At 53.8% G+C, this 13,371-nt stretch overlaps 1 protein-coding gene across 3 annotated transcripts in view; it reads right to left on the bottom strand.

Moving 5' to 3' along the window:
- The window catches only part of PODXL2 (podocalyxin like 2), a 31,809-nt gene extending 19,094 nt beyond the window's left edge, over positions 1 to 12,715 (bottom strand). For all 3 annotated transcript variants that reach the window (XM_030849244.2, XM_060308745.1, XM_060308746.1), the window contains exons 1-2: positions 12,549 to 12,715; positions 6,639 to 6,917 (exon numbers count right to left, since the gene is read on the bottom strand). In XM_030849244.2, coding sequence (XP_030705104.2) covers positions 6,639 to 6,917; positions 12,549 to 12,651 — 382 coding nt within the window. In that variant the 5' untranslated portion in view covers positions 12,652 to 12,715. The remainder of the gene's footprint in view (positions 1 to 6,638; positions 6,918 to 12,548) is intronic.
- Positions 12,716 to 13,371: the final 656 nt, after the last annotated feature.

The raw sequence follows: 13,371 nt of genomic DNA, 5'->3' as shown, positions 1-13,371 counted from the left end.
CAGTAACTGAAGTACCGTGAGGGAGGAGCTCACACAGAGAAGGAGCGGGTCCTGAAGCAGACACCTCAGAGCTGAGAGCCACTCTGCCACCAATCACCCGCACAACCTCAAACCACCCGTGAACCTCCCTAAGCCAGTCGCCTCCGCCATGAGACAGAGATACTCAGGCTGCATTTAAGGCTGCATCAGGTCGCCGTGAGGGAAAAAAAAAAGAACTGTGTGTGACGATGACTGAAGAAACGTAAGCACTTAGGAATGACCCTACTCGAGGCCATCATTTCATCCCCCTTTCTGTTAATGGCACCTTGATTCTCCTCTGGGGGGCCCTCCTTCCCTCTTCTTGGTCCCAAAGTGTGGGGCCGTGGGGACTCGGGACCCAGATTAGACCAGACCAATGAGCCTCCACCTGAGTCTTCCCCAGAAGTGCTGGGGCTGCTAAGTGACAGGAGGATGACAGCAGAGTGATGGAGGGCCTCGCGCAGCTACCACAGAGAACGACCGCCTAAGAGTGAACCGACGAGGGGACGCAAAGCACGATGGGCTGAGGCAGCTTCTGATGCCGTTTCAACACCTGGACCCCACCTGCCTGGGCGGGAAACAACCGATCCCTTACAAGCCGATACACACCCCTCTCTCACACAGGTCTGTGGGTCTGTTTGAGTTGGGGTTCCAGAGAGTCATCTCTTGTCCTGTAGCACACTAAGTAGCTTGCTCACTGGGAAGATGAAGGCTGCGTGCAGAGAATGTTACTAAGGAGACTGGAAAGTGAAAGGGGTGAGGCGGCAGCAGGGCAGTTTGGGGATGGAGAGGTAACCTGGGAAACTATTCCGAGTCACTAGCAGTTTTCCATGAACTAACTGATCAGGTTTCAGGCTGGCTTGATTAGCTGGGAGAGTGGTGATTTACGTTCCATTTCTTTTCCCTACTTTGTAGAGACCACTCTTCCCACCCGAAATGTCAGAGAATCATAATATTTTAAAGCTGGAAAAGACTTCAATCTATCACTCCCATGGTCTCACTTTCAGATGAGGAGACTGAAGGCAAGATTAGAAAAGGGACCCACACAAGGTCACGGCCCTCATCACTGGCCAGGCAGCTGCTCTGCCGTCGGGCCCCCAGGGATCGCTGCTACAGGAGGAAAAGGTGCTAGCTCCAGTTCTTCCAGGCCCAACGAACTAGAAGGAGACGCAGAACAGGGCTCCAGTGACAATCAGAGGCACTGGTTCCTCTCTGACACACACCACCCGTGTGCTCTCAGGGCAAGACCTGCTCGGGAGGCCCTGAGCCCAGACTCGGCTCTGCCGCACACAAGCCGTGTGACCTCGGGCAAAGCTAACAAGCTTTCTTGGCCTCAGTTTCACCACGTGTGAAGCAAAGACAGTAAGTGCTGCCTTGCTGACCCCACAGAGCGGCTGTGAAGTTCGGTGAGCTAAGCAAAGAGAAAACGCTATGAAAAAATGGTGGTAAGTCCTACACAAAACCGAAGACGTTACTGCTGGTCTCCAGTAAAACTGCTGAGCTGACAGGCAACACGACACAAAGAGCCAAGGCTCTGGAGTCTGACAACTCGGGTTTAAACTCTGGTTCTTACGCTCATGGAGCTGTTACCCAAACTCTGTAAGCCTCAGTTTGTCCACTGGTCCAGTGGGAGTAACAATACAGACTTAACTGTTTCTCTGAAGATTAAAGGAGGGAACACTCTACAACACCTGACTTGGCGCCTGGCACAACTTGGCATTCAATTCCTGGGTCGGATGTCCTGTACGGCCCAGGATGTCCTGTACGGCCCCCAGCCCTCACAGCCACTGCTGCATGGAGCGACCCCCGTCCCCAGGGGCCTGCTAGGTTGGCACTGAACTCTGGGCAGACTCCCCACCCTGGCAGGCCCTTAGCAGGCCTCTCTCTTTGTCCCCCCCCCGACCTGAGCAGCAAACGCCACGAGTGATGCCCTCCCTCCTCCCAGAGACCCCTGGCGGGAAGCCTCTGACTTCCCAGGTTGGGAGCAGAGGGCGGGGGGGAGCGGCACACACGACCCCTTCCTGTACAAATCAGCCCCACAGCCCGAACGCTTTGCCTCTGTCGCGTCCTCAGAGCACAGCATCGTGCGCTGTGAGAAGACGGAGGCAGGAACGAGCAGACTGACCTCAGGGCCGTCGCCAGCACAAGGACGTCCCCACTGGCGGATGAATTAGGAAACGGTGTGCCTTCCATCCAGCCCAGGGCCTGCTGAGAGGTACACAGACTGGACTTCAGCCCCTGGGCCAGAGCACCACCAGCCCAGCCACCTGCAGTGGCCCCGTCACCTGGGGGAGCTGGAAGAGCCTCTCAGAGGCCGCATCTCTCCAGATAAGTGCTGAAGCAGGACACAGCCCAGCAGGCAGTCGTGGTGGAGAGGAACACGCTGAGCAGGTGGGACTGGGTATAAGGGCGTCGCGGGCTTGGGGGATGGGCCTGAGCCACTGTCAGTAAGAAGACACTGATTCTCAATGCAGCCCCATCACGCACCAGCACCAGCGGTGACCTTGGGCAAAGCGCTTAGCGTCCCTGTGCATCAGTCCTACGTCTGCCATGCAGGGCGGACAACAGGCTAATGAGACGATGCAGTCGCAGGAGGGGAGGAGATGGGGCCGGGGATAAGGCTGGGCCAGACTGTCAAGGGCGTTTTCTGCAGCGCCAAGACGTTTGGCCTTTATTCCCTGGCCCCCTTTCTGCACACATCTCCTCGGGGTGTTGGAGAAGACTGAGCTGAGGAAAGGGCAGGACGGTGGGCAAACAGAGCAGCAGGAAAGGAGCAAGGACTAAGCCCTCCCCGCCCCCCACTCCCAGGGCATGCACGTCCCCAACTATCAGGCGTGAACAGCAGACACAGGAAACACACCTGCATGGAGCTGGCATGAGGACCTGGCCACACTCAGTGAGCCCCAGAGAAGCCACTGGGAGAAGAGAAACGACATGAGAGAAAAAGAAGGGGGGATGCACGGGGGTGGGGCAGTGGGCAGACGAAACGGAGCCCATCCAGGCCCAGGGGCATCCCACTGGGATCCGAGGACAGGTGGCACACAGCTGCTCCCTCCAGACCGAGGCTCTCGAACGATGACGGCTACTCTCACACTAAAATCCCACGAGTCTGGACAAAAGGGAAGACCCCAGTACACAGCACTGTCTAGCGCGAGGGGAAAGTGCACTTCTTTTCAACGAGGAGAGGACAGATTTATCAAGGAACACTGCTGTAGCTACAGGCCTGCTACATGGGGAGATGAGCTCGATCCTCACCCTACACCACAACGCAAACAGATGACAGCTGGCAGCAAGTTACAAGTAAAATTTAAGCTGAAAAAGAATACAAGACATAAACGAGCGTCTATCTCACGGAGGGACAGGCTTTTCTAAACATAAAGAAAAACACATGAAAACATTTCAAAAGAAAGACTGTCCAAGCTTATAAAAATCCTCACTTATGTATGTCAAATGTTACTATAATAAAAATAAAATTACTAAACTGGAAAAAAATTTTCTATTTTTGTCAAAAGGTTGTATCTTTTTCATAAGAAGATTTGTACAGTGATAAAAAAATTAAAGCCTCAACAGAAAAAAAAGGAAAAGTAATAATACTAGCTAATATCTTCAGAGTACTTAACGATGTGTTTAGCACTTTAAACGTACTATTGCATTTAAACCTCAGGACACTGTGACACTATTTCCTACAAGACAAAACTGAGGCTTAGGTTGTTACCTGCCAAAAGTCACACAGCTACTGAATGGCAGTGCTGGAACTTTGGAATCTGCCCGACTCCAAAGCCTGCTCTTACTTGCCCTTGCTTCAAATAAAAAAAAAGATAAATGGTCACAATGAATATAATATACTCAGTGTGTACGGGTTTCACTTACAGATGCTTCAGTTAAATTTACTAGTAATCAAAGGCCATTATAATTTTGCCTATCAAATTGACAAAAATCTCCAAGTGACAAAACTCAGTGATGGGAAGGGGTCAAAATCTGGCATGCATTCCCCTCTCTGACGGGTGCGCAAGCTGGAGCGACCTTTCTGGAGGTCACCTGGGAAATGCGGAACAGGAGCCTGTGCAAAGATCCTCATCCTCTGTGTCAGATACACCCACTCCCACGCGCACTCCCCACCCTTCTCCACCCCGTCCTCTGCCCGGGGACCGACCCAGTGAATCACACGAACCGGGACACATCCCTGCTTCCTGCCTGGACTCCTCCACAGAGGCAGGGGAAGGAGAGCAACGGGGACCCTGGCAGGAGACGGGAGGAGCCAGAGGCCGGGCATCTATCTTCCACTTTCTTCCCCGTCGCCTCACTGCGCGTATCAGGACCACTGCTCCCCACCCCTCTGTCCTCGCAGGCTCCTGTCATGTGTCCCTTTCTTTGTCCCGTGGGTGTGGGGCGCTGAGCGCTCCTCTGCTGGCATCCCTGAACTCCTCTGGGTTTGCCATCCCCTGGTAAGTACACTGGTCTATAAATAAACCTCCTTGGTCTCTTCTAGCCCCAGGCGCTTCGGGATCCGCGGGCCCCGGTGCAAACGTGGCCAAGCCCAAGAACCACACCACGCACAACCAGTCCCGAAAATGCCACAGAAACGGCATCAAGAAACCCCAATCACAACGACACGAATCTCTTAAGGGGGTGGACCCCAAGTTCCTGAGGAACACACACTTTGCCAAGAAGCACAAGAAGGGCCAGAAGAAGATGCAGGCCAGCAACGCCAAGGCCGTGAGTGCGCTGCTGAGGATATCAAGGCTCTCGTAAAGCCCGAGGAGGTCAAGCCCAAGATCCCAAAGGGCCGCGCCCGCAAGCTCAGTCAACCTGCCTACACTGCTCACCCCAAGCTCAGGAAACGTGCTCGTGCCCAATCGCCAAGGGTCTCAGGCTCTGCTGGCCAAAGTCCCAGGCCAAGGCTGCAGCGGCAGGTGCAGCCGCGGCTCCAGTTCCGGCTCCCAAGGGTGCCCAGGCCCCCACAGAGGCTACAGAGTGGAGGCCTTTATCTGCCAACGTGAGGACAGAAGGACTGGTGTGACCGGTGGGCTGCTGTCTGCACGGGGCTGGTGTCCTCCTGTGCTATTTGTACAAATAAACCTGAGGAGGATCTGTCAAAAAACAAACAAAAAAACACACCACAACCTCCTTGGATTACCTTACTTTGATTGTGTCTTCTGTTTCTGGGTGGGACGCTCATTGATACATCTTTAGCCCTAGCAATTTTACTCTAGAAATTTATCCTAAGGAACCATCAGAAAAGTGCAAAAATATATAGGGATATTTGCAGCATCATTAAGACTGGAAACAAACTAAATATTCAATAACAGGGAACCGTTTCATACTGAGGGTCATGATCTACATGAAGAAACACTACGCAGTCACTGAAAACCAAGTTATAAAAGATAGTTAATGATGTGAAAGTAAATTTCAGAAATATTTTAAGTGGAAAAAATGATTCCAATCTGCATATAAGAGAGACTGGAGGGATGTACCCCAAACTACTAGCACTAATTATCTTTCAGTTCTGACGTCATGGGTGGATTTTCTTCCTTGTGTTATTTTTGTATTTGTCATATTTTCTACAGTTTTCATGTATCATTTTTGTAATTACAGAACATAAGTCCAAAATACTATATATATATGTATATACATATATATATATATATATATTTGTATGTGTGTGTGTGGTACGCGGGCCTCTCACTGTCGTGGCCTCTCCCATTGCGGAGCACAGGCTCCGGACACGCAGGCTCAGCGGCCACGGCTCACGGGCCCAGCCGCTCTGCGGCATGTGGGATCTTCCCGGACCAGGGCACGAACTCGTGTCCCCTGCATCGGCAGGCGGACTCTCAACCACTGCGCCACCAGGGAAGCCCCAAAATACTATATATTTAAAAAAGGAAAATCAGTGCTAAATTCTGGAACACCCCAACCCCATGCATGTGCACACACAGTTTGACAGTCCAGTGCTTAAAAACGGGCTCCTGCCGGCCAAGAACGTTCGCACAGCTGCTGTAGCTGGAAGCACGGCGAGCACGCTCTGCTGCACCTGCGATCAGCCCACAGCTGCGTGCGCTGCTGGCTCCAGGCCTCGGGCTCGCTCTGTGAGCCAGACCCCAGCTCTGGTGCAGGGCCGAGGGAAGGGCACCTAGAATGCCTTGTGGGGCTCTAAGACCCAAGGAGGGACACGGGATCTGCTGACCTCCAGGAACCTTAAACAGAGACAATACAGCACAGAAGAGGGAAAAGACAAACAAAACCCGAGACCTTGGACAGACCTCGGCTTGAATCAGCACTGATCATCTCGACAGCTGTATGACCTCAGGTGTGCTTTCACCTCTCTCAGCCTCTGCTTCCTCATGTTGAAGACAGGGATAATATTCTTTACCCCACAGCCTACAAGCATTACACTGAATTACATGAGCACAGAAGTTAAGTATTACAAAAGTAAAAATGGCCTCCTGGGCCAATAAGACCCTCAGAGCCCAGACACCTGGCTTTGAGGTGCAGATGGACAGCAGAGGGTGAACGCGGGTCGAGAGGGAGAGGAGATGATCTGGCGGAGGAAAGGGCTGTTTGGCACTGTGCCAGGCCTCCTGGCGGCTGTGAGCAGCCCACATCTTAGGGGAGAGTGCTACCTGCAGTGGGTCCCAGGTCCAGACTAGAGTCGTTCAGCACCTCCTCCTCCTCCCAGAAGTACTGCGGCGGCTGCAGGATGCGGGACTCTTCGCTCTCTTCGCTGGCAAAGCCAGAGCCAGGGGCTCCCAGGCCAGTCCCCAGTCCCATGGCCTCGCTGGGCTCCTCCGAGTCCAGCGGCTCCAGGCCAGTGGGCAGCAGGAGGTCCAGCAGGGAGGTGGAGGTGAGGCCCTCTGGGCCAGGCTCCTCGGACCCGGCTGCACACGTAACCAGGGATGTTCCTGCAGACATGAAAGCCGGTGGTTAAGAAGGAAGAGCGGCACAGGGTTGAGACCCATCTCCAACAGCCAAGAGCCCAGGGGTGAGGGTGGGGCTTCAGGGACACTCCTGACGCCAGGGGGCTGCGAGGCGATTGAGACGCTGTACTCATCTCCAAAAGGCCAAACTGCTTAGCCTTCCTTCCCTGTAGCAGGGGCAAAGGCGAGACAGGGAGATGGGCGGGAGAGAGGGAGGAAACATTTGCTGAGTACCCACTCTCCACCACGCTGTGCGGGCGCAGGGCAGCGGAGAAGGGGCCCTGCTTCCCTGGACCTTGTGCGCACACTGTTCTGCAGGCTCCTATCCTAGGCTGAACATTTTCCAAAACTGCATTAAGAATGTGATCTGTGTTTCAGCAACACACAGTCTTTAAGACCATGTGAGAGACTTCATGGTGGTGTGATGGTTAAGACTCTGCGTTCCCAAAGCAGGGGGCCTGGGTTCAATCCCTAGCCAGGGAACTAGATCCCACATGCATGCCACAACTAAGAGTTTGTATGCCACAACTAAGGAGCCCATGTGCTGCAACTAAGGAGCAGGTAAGCCACAACTAAGGAGCCCTCGAGCCACAACTAAGGAGCCTATGAGCTGCAACTAAGGAGCCTGCCTGCCTCAACTAAGACCCAGCACAACCAAATAAATAAATATTTTTTAAAAAAACCAAAAACCATGTGAGGTCACAGGTCAAACTCATCCAGAGCTGGTAATGATACGTCTGTTTGGAATCTTGGACCCCTCTCTAATTTACAAAACAAACAAACAAACAAAAAACAAAAATAAAGGGCATCTTTTTTCCCTTCTCTCTCACTCCCATTCACTAAGAACAGGAAACAGCCCTCTTTGCTGGTTTCACAATGTCATTACTAATTACACAAATATCACTAACTTGCTGTAAGTCTTCCGGAAAGCTGGGCCGCAGTTTCCTCATCCAAAAAATGAGGAAAGTGGGTGAAATGACCTCCAAATTTTCTTTTCCAAAACGAACATTCAGTGATGTAAGAAAGAGGGAATTTCGAGACTTATTTCCTACTCTGCGCCTATAGCGCACTATGACGTGGCCGAACAGCAGTTCATAGACATTTTTAGTGATGTTTAATAATAAAGATAAACAATAACACTACTGGTGCCACGTGCTAAATGCTTTGTAAGCGTTATCTGAATTTTAATCCTTATAAGCACCTTGTGAAGTAGTAAACCCTAAGCTTTGTGTGTGCCCGCACAATGAGCGGCTGCTAAGGAACACAAGGGCTTTTCAGACTCAGAAATGAGTTCTATCAGAAACAGAGAACAGGGCTTCCCTGGTGGCGCAGTGGTTGGGAGTCTGCCTGCCGATGCAGGGGACACGGGTTCGTTCCCCGTTCCGGGAGGATCCCACATGCCGCGGAGCGGCTGGGCCCGTGAGCCATGGCCGCTGAGCCTGCGTGTCCGGAGCCTGTGCTCCGCAACGGGAGAGGCCACAGCAGTGAGAGGCCCGCGTACCGCAAAAAAAAAAAAACCCAAAAAACAAAAAACAGAGAACGTGTCTGGGGGGGACGGAGACTTCGTATGCTACGCACCAGCTGGACAACACAGGGCCACGAATAAAACATCTCGTAAGGAAAGCAGTCCAGGGTACAGGGAAAGGGGCGTAACAAAATAACAAGTGTGCTGAAGAGGATTAAACAGGTCTTGAGATCAGACACAGCAAGAGCGCGTGGCGCAGGAAAGCACCCTGGCTTCCTGGCTGAATGACTCCAGGAGAACGTCCGCCCCACCAGCACCCTGGTCTCCTCATCTGTAGAGCAAGGCAAGAATTCCTCCAGCCTGCAAAGGCCACCCAGTGGCCAGCTCCGTGCAGCGTATAAACTGCACTGCAAAAAGCACACTGCAGTCTACAATCATAAGTATCATGAAGGATAGAGAACCGGGACATTCTCGGCCAGGAAGAGAATGTTTAAGAACGACAATGATATCTTCAAATGCGTTAAAACAAAAGGTTGATGTGAATAATAAAGATCAGTTATTCTATGTGACCTGAAGGAAAAAACTAAGATTAATGGGAAGAAACATAGATAGCAGGAGAGTCTCAAATAGCCTTTAACAAGAAGCTGGTGACGCGTCAGGTCACCTGCACCAACCCGCCTAACTCCTACTCCTGCTTCCACCCTCAGCTCAGAGCAGCCACCCCGGCCCCCACGGTCTCAGCGGGGCACCCACCACTACATCGCCTCTGGACACGTCCCAGCACCTTCCTCACTGAACTGTCACAGACCACCTTACAGCCTCCCTCACTCGGCAGCGAGCACGGAGTCGAGCGTCCTGTGTCAGCTTCACCTGTGTTCTGCCGGGGCCTCAACAGTCTCTGAAATGTCACAGGAGCTCAAGACATGTTCGAGAGCGAACAAATCAACACCCTTTTCTTTTACAGATGAGATAACTGAGCCCTCATGACACTAAGGTCAAACAACCAGCCAACAGAAGCACTGTAATTAGCTGGTTTCTCCTCACAAAAAGGTCCTGCAGGTGCTCCGTAAAGAAAGACCAGAAAACTACTCTTTATGTGCCCTTCATCCAAAGGATGTGTAAGGAAGAGAGCACCCAGGATGGCACGGATGCCTCACAGGACTTAAGGAGCAAGGAAACAGGCCAGACCTGAAGACACCCTCTCCTCCCAGCACTCTGCTCAGGGTCCCCACGAGAAACCCAAACCACAGGGTGGCTCCTCTCCTGAAAGACCTCAAGTTGGTAAAGTGGCCCCTACATTTCACAAAGAAGCCCTTTATTTCTATTTCTGCACAGACCCTATGTTTGGAAATAGTTCGTCGATCGACGGTACTCAGGTTAAGAGCTACTTTCTAATTTTTAAATAGTCAGAATCATATAATATTGCCAATCAGATATGCTGCTCATTAGGACCTACTTTGGTTTCAGGCAGGCGGCAGTATCGTACTGGAGCTAACATCTGCATTAGACTTTCACTGCTGAGGAATGCGGCCCCCCCCCCCCCGAGTTCCCATTCTGTGCCACGTACTGTGCCAGGCCCTCTCTGGAGACACAGAAATGAACACAAGACAGCCTCTGCCCTCGGGGAAATAACCACTGTTTGGAAAACGTAATGCAAGTTTTATATAAAATACCAGCTGATACAACAGGTCTACTTTCAGACTTGGTATCCTCAGGGTTGGGGGAACCACATTCTACAAGACAGGAATCCGGAAAAACTCACGCAGTCCAGGAAGAAAAAAGTCAATTGATGAGAAATAATTACATGACAAAAACTGTACAGGTTCCCGGGGCACCAGAGCAGCGGTCTTTGAGACGGCCAAGAGGTGAAGCTCGTTATCTACCTACTGGGAAAGACATTACTTCAGCCGTTTTAGAAAAGCACAACTGACTTTAAGAATTCTTGGAAGTTTACCCTCCACAAAACCGCTGGAGGATCAAACACACGTTGCCTCGTCAAAACCCGACAGGTGTCTCTGCGAGCTGAACCGACGTGTGATGGGAGAGGAGTCGCAGCCACGTGGCCTCGGTCCTGCTGGCCAGACCAGCCCGGACCACAAGGAACCTGCATGTGCCCTCTCAGGGGAAGTCTGACCAGCAGTCCTGTTGACTTCCCACCTCTGGGGATAAAATACTTTTTAGTCGGTGAAGCTCTCTGCGCAGAGCACTGTGGTCCGATGAATGCGCTGGGTCTATTCCCGACCATTTGCACGACTTAGGCGGGGTCCCCATTCTCTCAACCTCTCTCCTCCACCTGTCACAGTCTGTCCTTGTCTATCTTTCCCAACAGTCTGATAGGAATTAAAAGAGGTTCTGATAATGGTGCTGAAAAGCTGTGTGTGAAAAAGAGGAATCCGGTTTTTCATTCTTTCTGCAATAAACATTTCCATTTTCTTGAAGTTCCTTTTCCCTCTGATGACTATTTTTCTTTTATATAGACCTTGATATTTTCAAAAGCTCTCGCAGTGGGTAATTCTTTAGCTAATTACGAGAGTTACTTATTTTCAAGCTTGCCCACCGAAACAGTGGCTGAGACCTAACCATTCCGTGTATAATTGCTTTTGCGTTTAACAACTCATTTGCCTTGAGACCCCCACCTGATTTTAACTTTCAGAATTACACTCCCTGTGATTTTTTTTCCTCTAGCACCTATAATTTTCCGCTACTTCCATCACTCCCAGTGAAAAGGAGCGAAAAAGAAGGCACGTGAAAAGGATTTGGAAATCAGCCTCAAAGAACTGAAAATCTGACCCAAACGGACTCAGAACCACGTGAAGGAAGCAGGCTTGTATCGTAAGGGGGTGGGGAACACAAGGCCTCTCAACAATCCCCATGTTTTTCTCCCCTGCAATCTGCTCTTGGTCCCAACACCCTTCTCTGATTTCCACCATCAGCCCACCCCACCCTTCCCCTAATCAGCAGCTCTGAGTCCAGGGATCCCTGAGCCCTCGGCAGACGCCCATTGGGGAGCTGCCCGGCAGCATCTGTCACGTGGCCCACACCCCGGAGTGGCAGCTGTAACAGAAATGGTCCAGCACCACCACCCTACCACACACACTTGCATGTCTGTGTGTCCTTGCGGGGTGCCCACACTACGGTGTGCAAGGGAGACACGCTGCTGGACACACGCCACCCAAGCACAGGGGTGCTCACAGGCACACGGAGAGCGCGCCCCGGGGGCGGAGGCGGGAGAGGGGGTAAACGGAGCCCAGCTGCCCACAGTGATCTGTGGCTAGCCAGGAAGAGGCACCGTAACAGCTGGGCATGGTCCTGACTCACTTCACTGGCCAGTTCTGGGGTGGCTGCCACACAGAGAAAGAATGGACAAGCAGTACTTATTTGGTGAGCCTAACCTTCTCCCACAGAGGACTTAAAGTATGCAAGGACAGAGGTGGGGCAGCGACTGAGACAAACACGGATGCCATTTCTCATGCACACCACCTGTGTCCTTACTCATCCTGGACTGATGGTGCAGAAGGCGTCCGCTCGCTGAGCTGGGCGCAGGGACGCGCTCAGGGGCAGTGGCCCTTCCCCGGGATTTTGCACCACGGCCCAGGGCAGTGGCCGCTCTGCTGTCATCATCAAGCAGAGACCCCCCCCCCCGCCGGCTGGGACCCAAACACACACACACACACACACACACACGTGTGCACCACGGGCCCGCGGGCTGACTGCACGGGGAGCGCCGCGGGCCGAGTCCGCAGGACGGGAGCCAATGCAGGCACCCGGGGGGCGGGCGGGACCATACGCGCGGGCACAACCCCCCCCCCCCAACGCTACCCCCGCCCCGGAGGGCTCGCCGCGCTGCCAGGACACGTCCTCGTGCGACCCGCCCCGCACACGCCGCTCCGTGGCCGCGCCCCTCCCCCCGCGCCTTCACACCTGCCGTCACCTCCGCGCACGTGCCGGCACGGCGCTCGCCCCCCGCGGCCGTCACCACAGTGCGGGGCCCCGCGACCCTCTGTCACCCGGACACGCACCGCGAGCCCCCGCCCCGCGCCGTCGGCAGCGCCCGGACCGCGGGCGGCCGCCCCGCCCCGCCGCCAGCCGAGACCGCCTAGCCCTTTGTTGGCGCGGTGCTGCCCAGCGCGCGCCCGCCGCCGCCCGCTCACCTCCGGCCAGCAGCAGCAGCAGCAGCGGCAGCGGCAGCAGTGGAAGTGACAGCGGCAGCGGCAGCAGCGGAGTCTGCCCCGGGGCCCTCAGCAGCCTGCCCATGGTGCCGCGTCGCCACTCCGCAGCCGCCTGGGCTCCTCAGGGCCGCGCGGGCGGCGGCGGCGGCGCGCGCACGCCCATTGGTCTGCGCGGCCGTCGCTCGCGCCGCCCCTCCGCCCTCCACCGGCCAATCAGCGCCGCGGAGGCCGGGGGCGGGGCCGCGTCGCCGGCGCCTCGCGCCTCGCACCTCAGACCTCGCGCCTCTCAGGCCCGCGTCCACCTGGAGCCCGGATCGTGGAGGAGGGGCGTGGCCCCGGCGCTGAAGGCCGCGCTCGCGAGATTACGCGCGGACCCGGCGCGGAAGTGGTCGCCCACCTGTGCGCCCCGGGCCCCATCGCAGCGCGGGACCTCAACTTACATGAGGGGTTAGTCCCTAGGCCGCGCCGGTGGACGCAGGGCTCATTAACCACAGCCAGAAACGCATGCCTTTCTAAATAACTCTAGAGTTGAGGGGTAAATCACAAGATAAATGTTACTTTGTTTATAAATTAACGACATTGAGAACGTTGCGTATCAAAATCCGTGGGGTGCAGCCAACAGTTCACAGAGGACAGTTTATAGCCACAAACACATTTATTAGAAGACAGGCAGTAAAAGTAAGCGAAGTAAGTATTCAACTTAAGAGGCTTTAACACACACCTACACAGAGGAATCAGTAAGTTTCTATCGTTGAATAACAAAAACCCAGTAGAACTGACTGCTAAAAGCCTGAGAAAGATGAAT

The sequence above is a fragment of the Globicephala melas genome, chromosome 11 (genome assembly GCF_963455315.2).
Source record: "Globicephala melas chromosome 11, mGloMel1.2, whole genome shotgun sequence".
In the NCBI taxonomy this organism is placed as follows: domain Eukaryota; kingdom Metazoa; phylum Chordata; class Mammalia; order Artiodactyla; family Delphinidae; genus Globicephala; species Globicephala melas.
The sequence above is the reverse complement of the archived record's forward strand: the minus strand, read 5'-3'. Positions and strand labels throughout refer to the sequence as shown.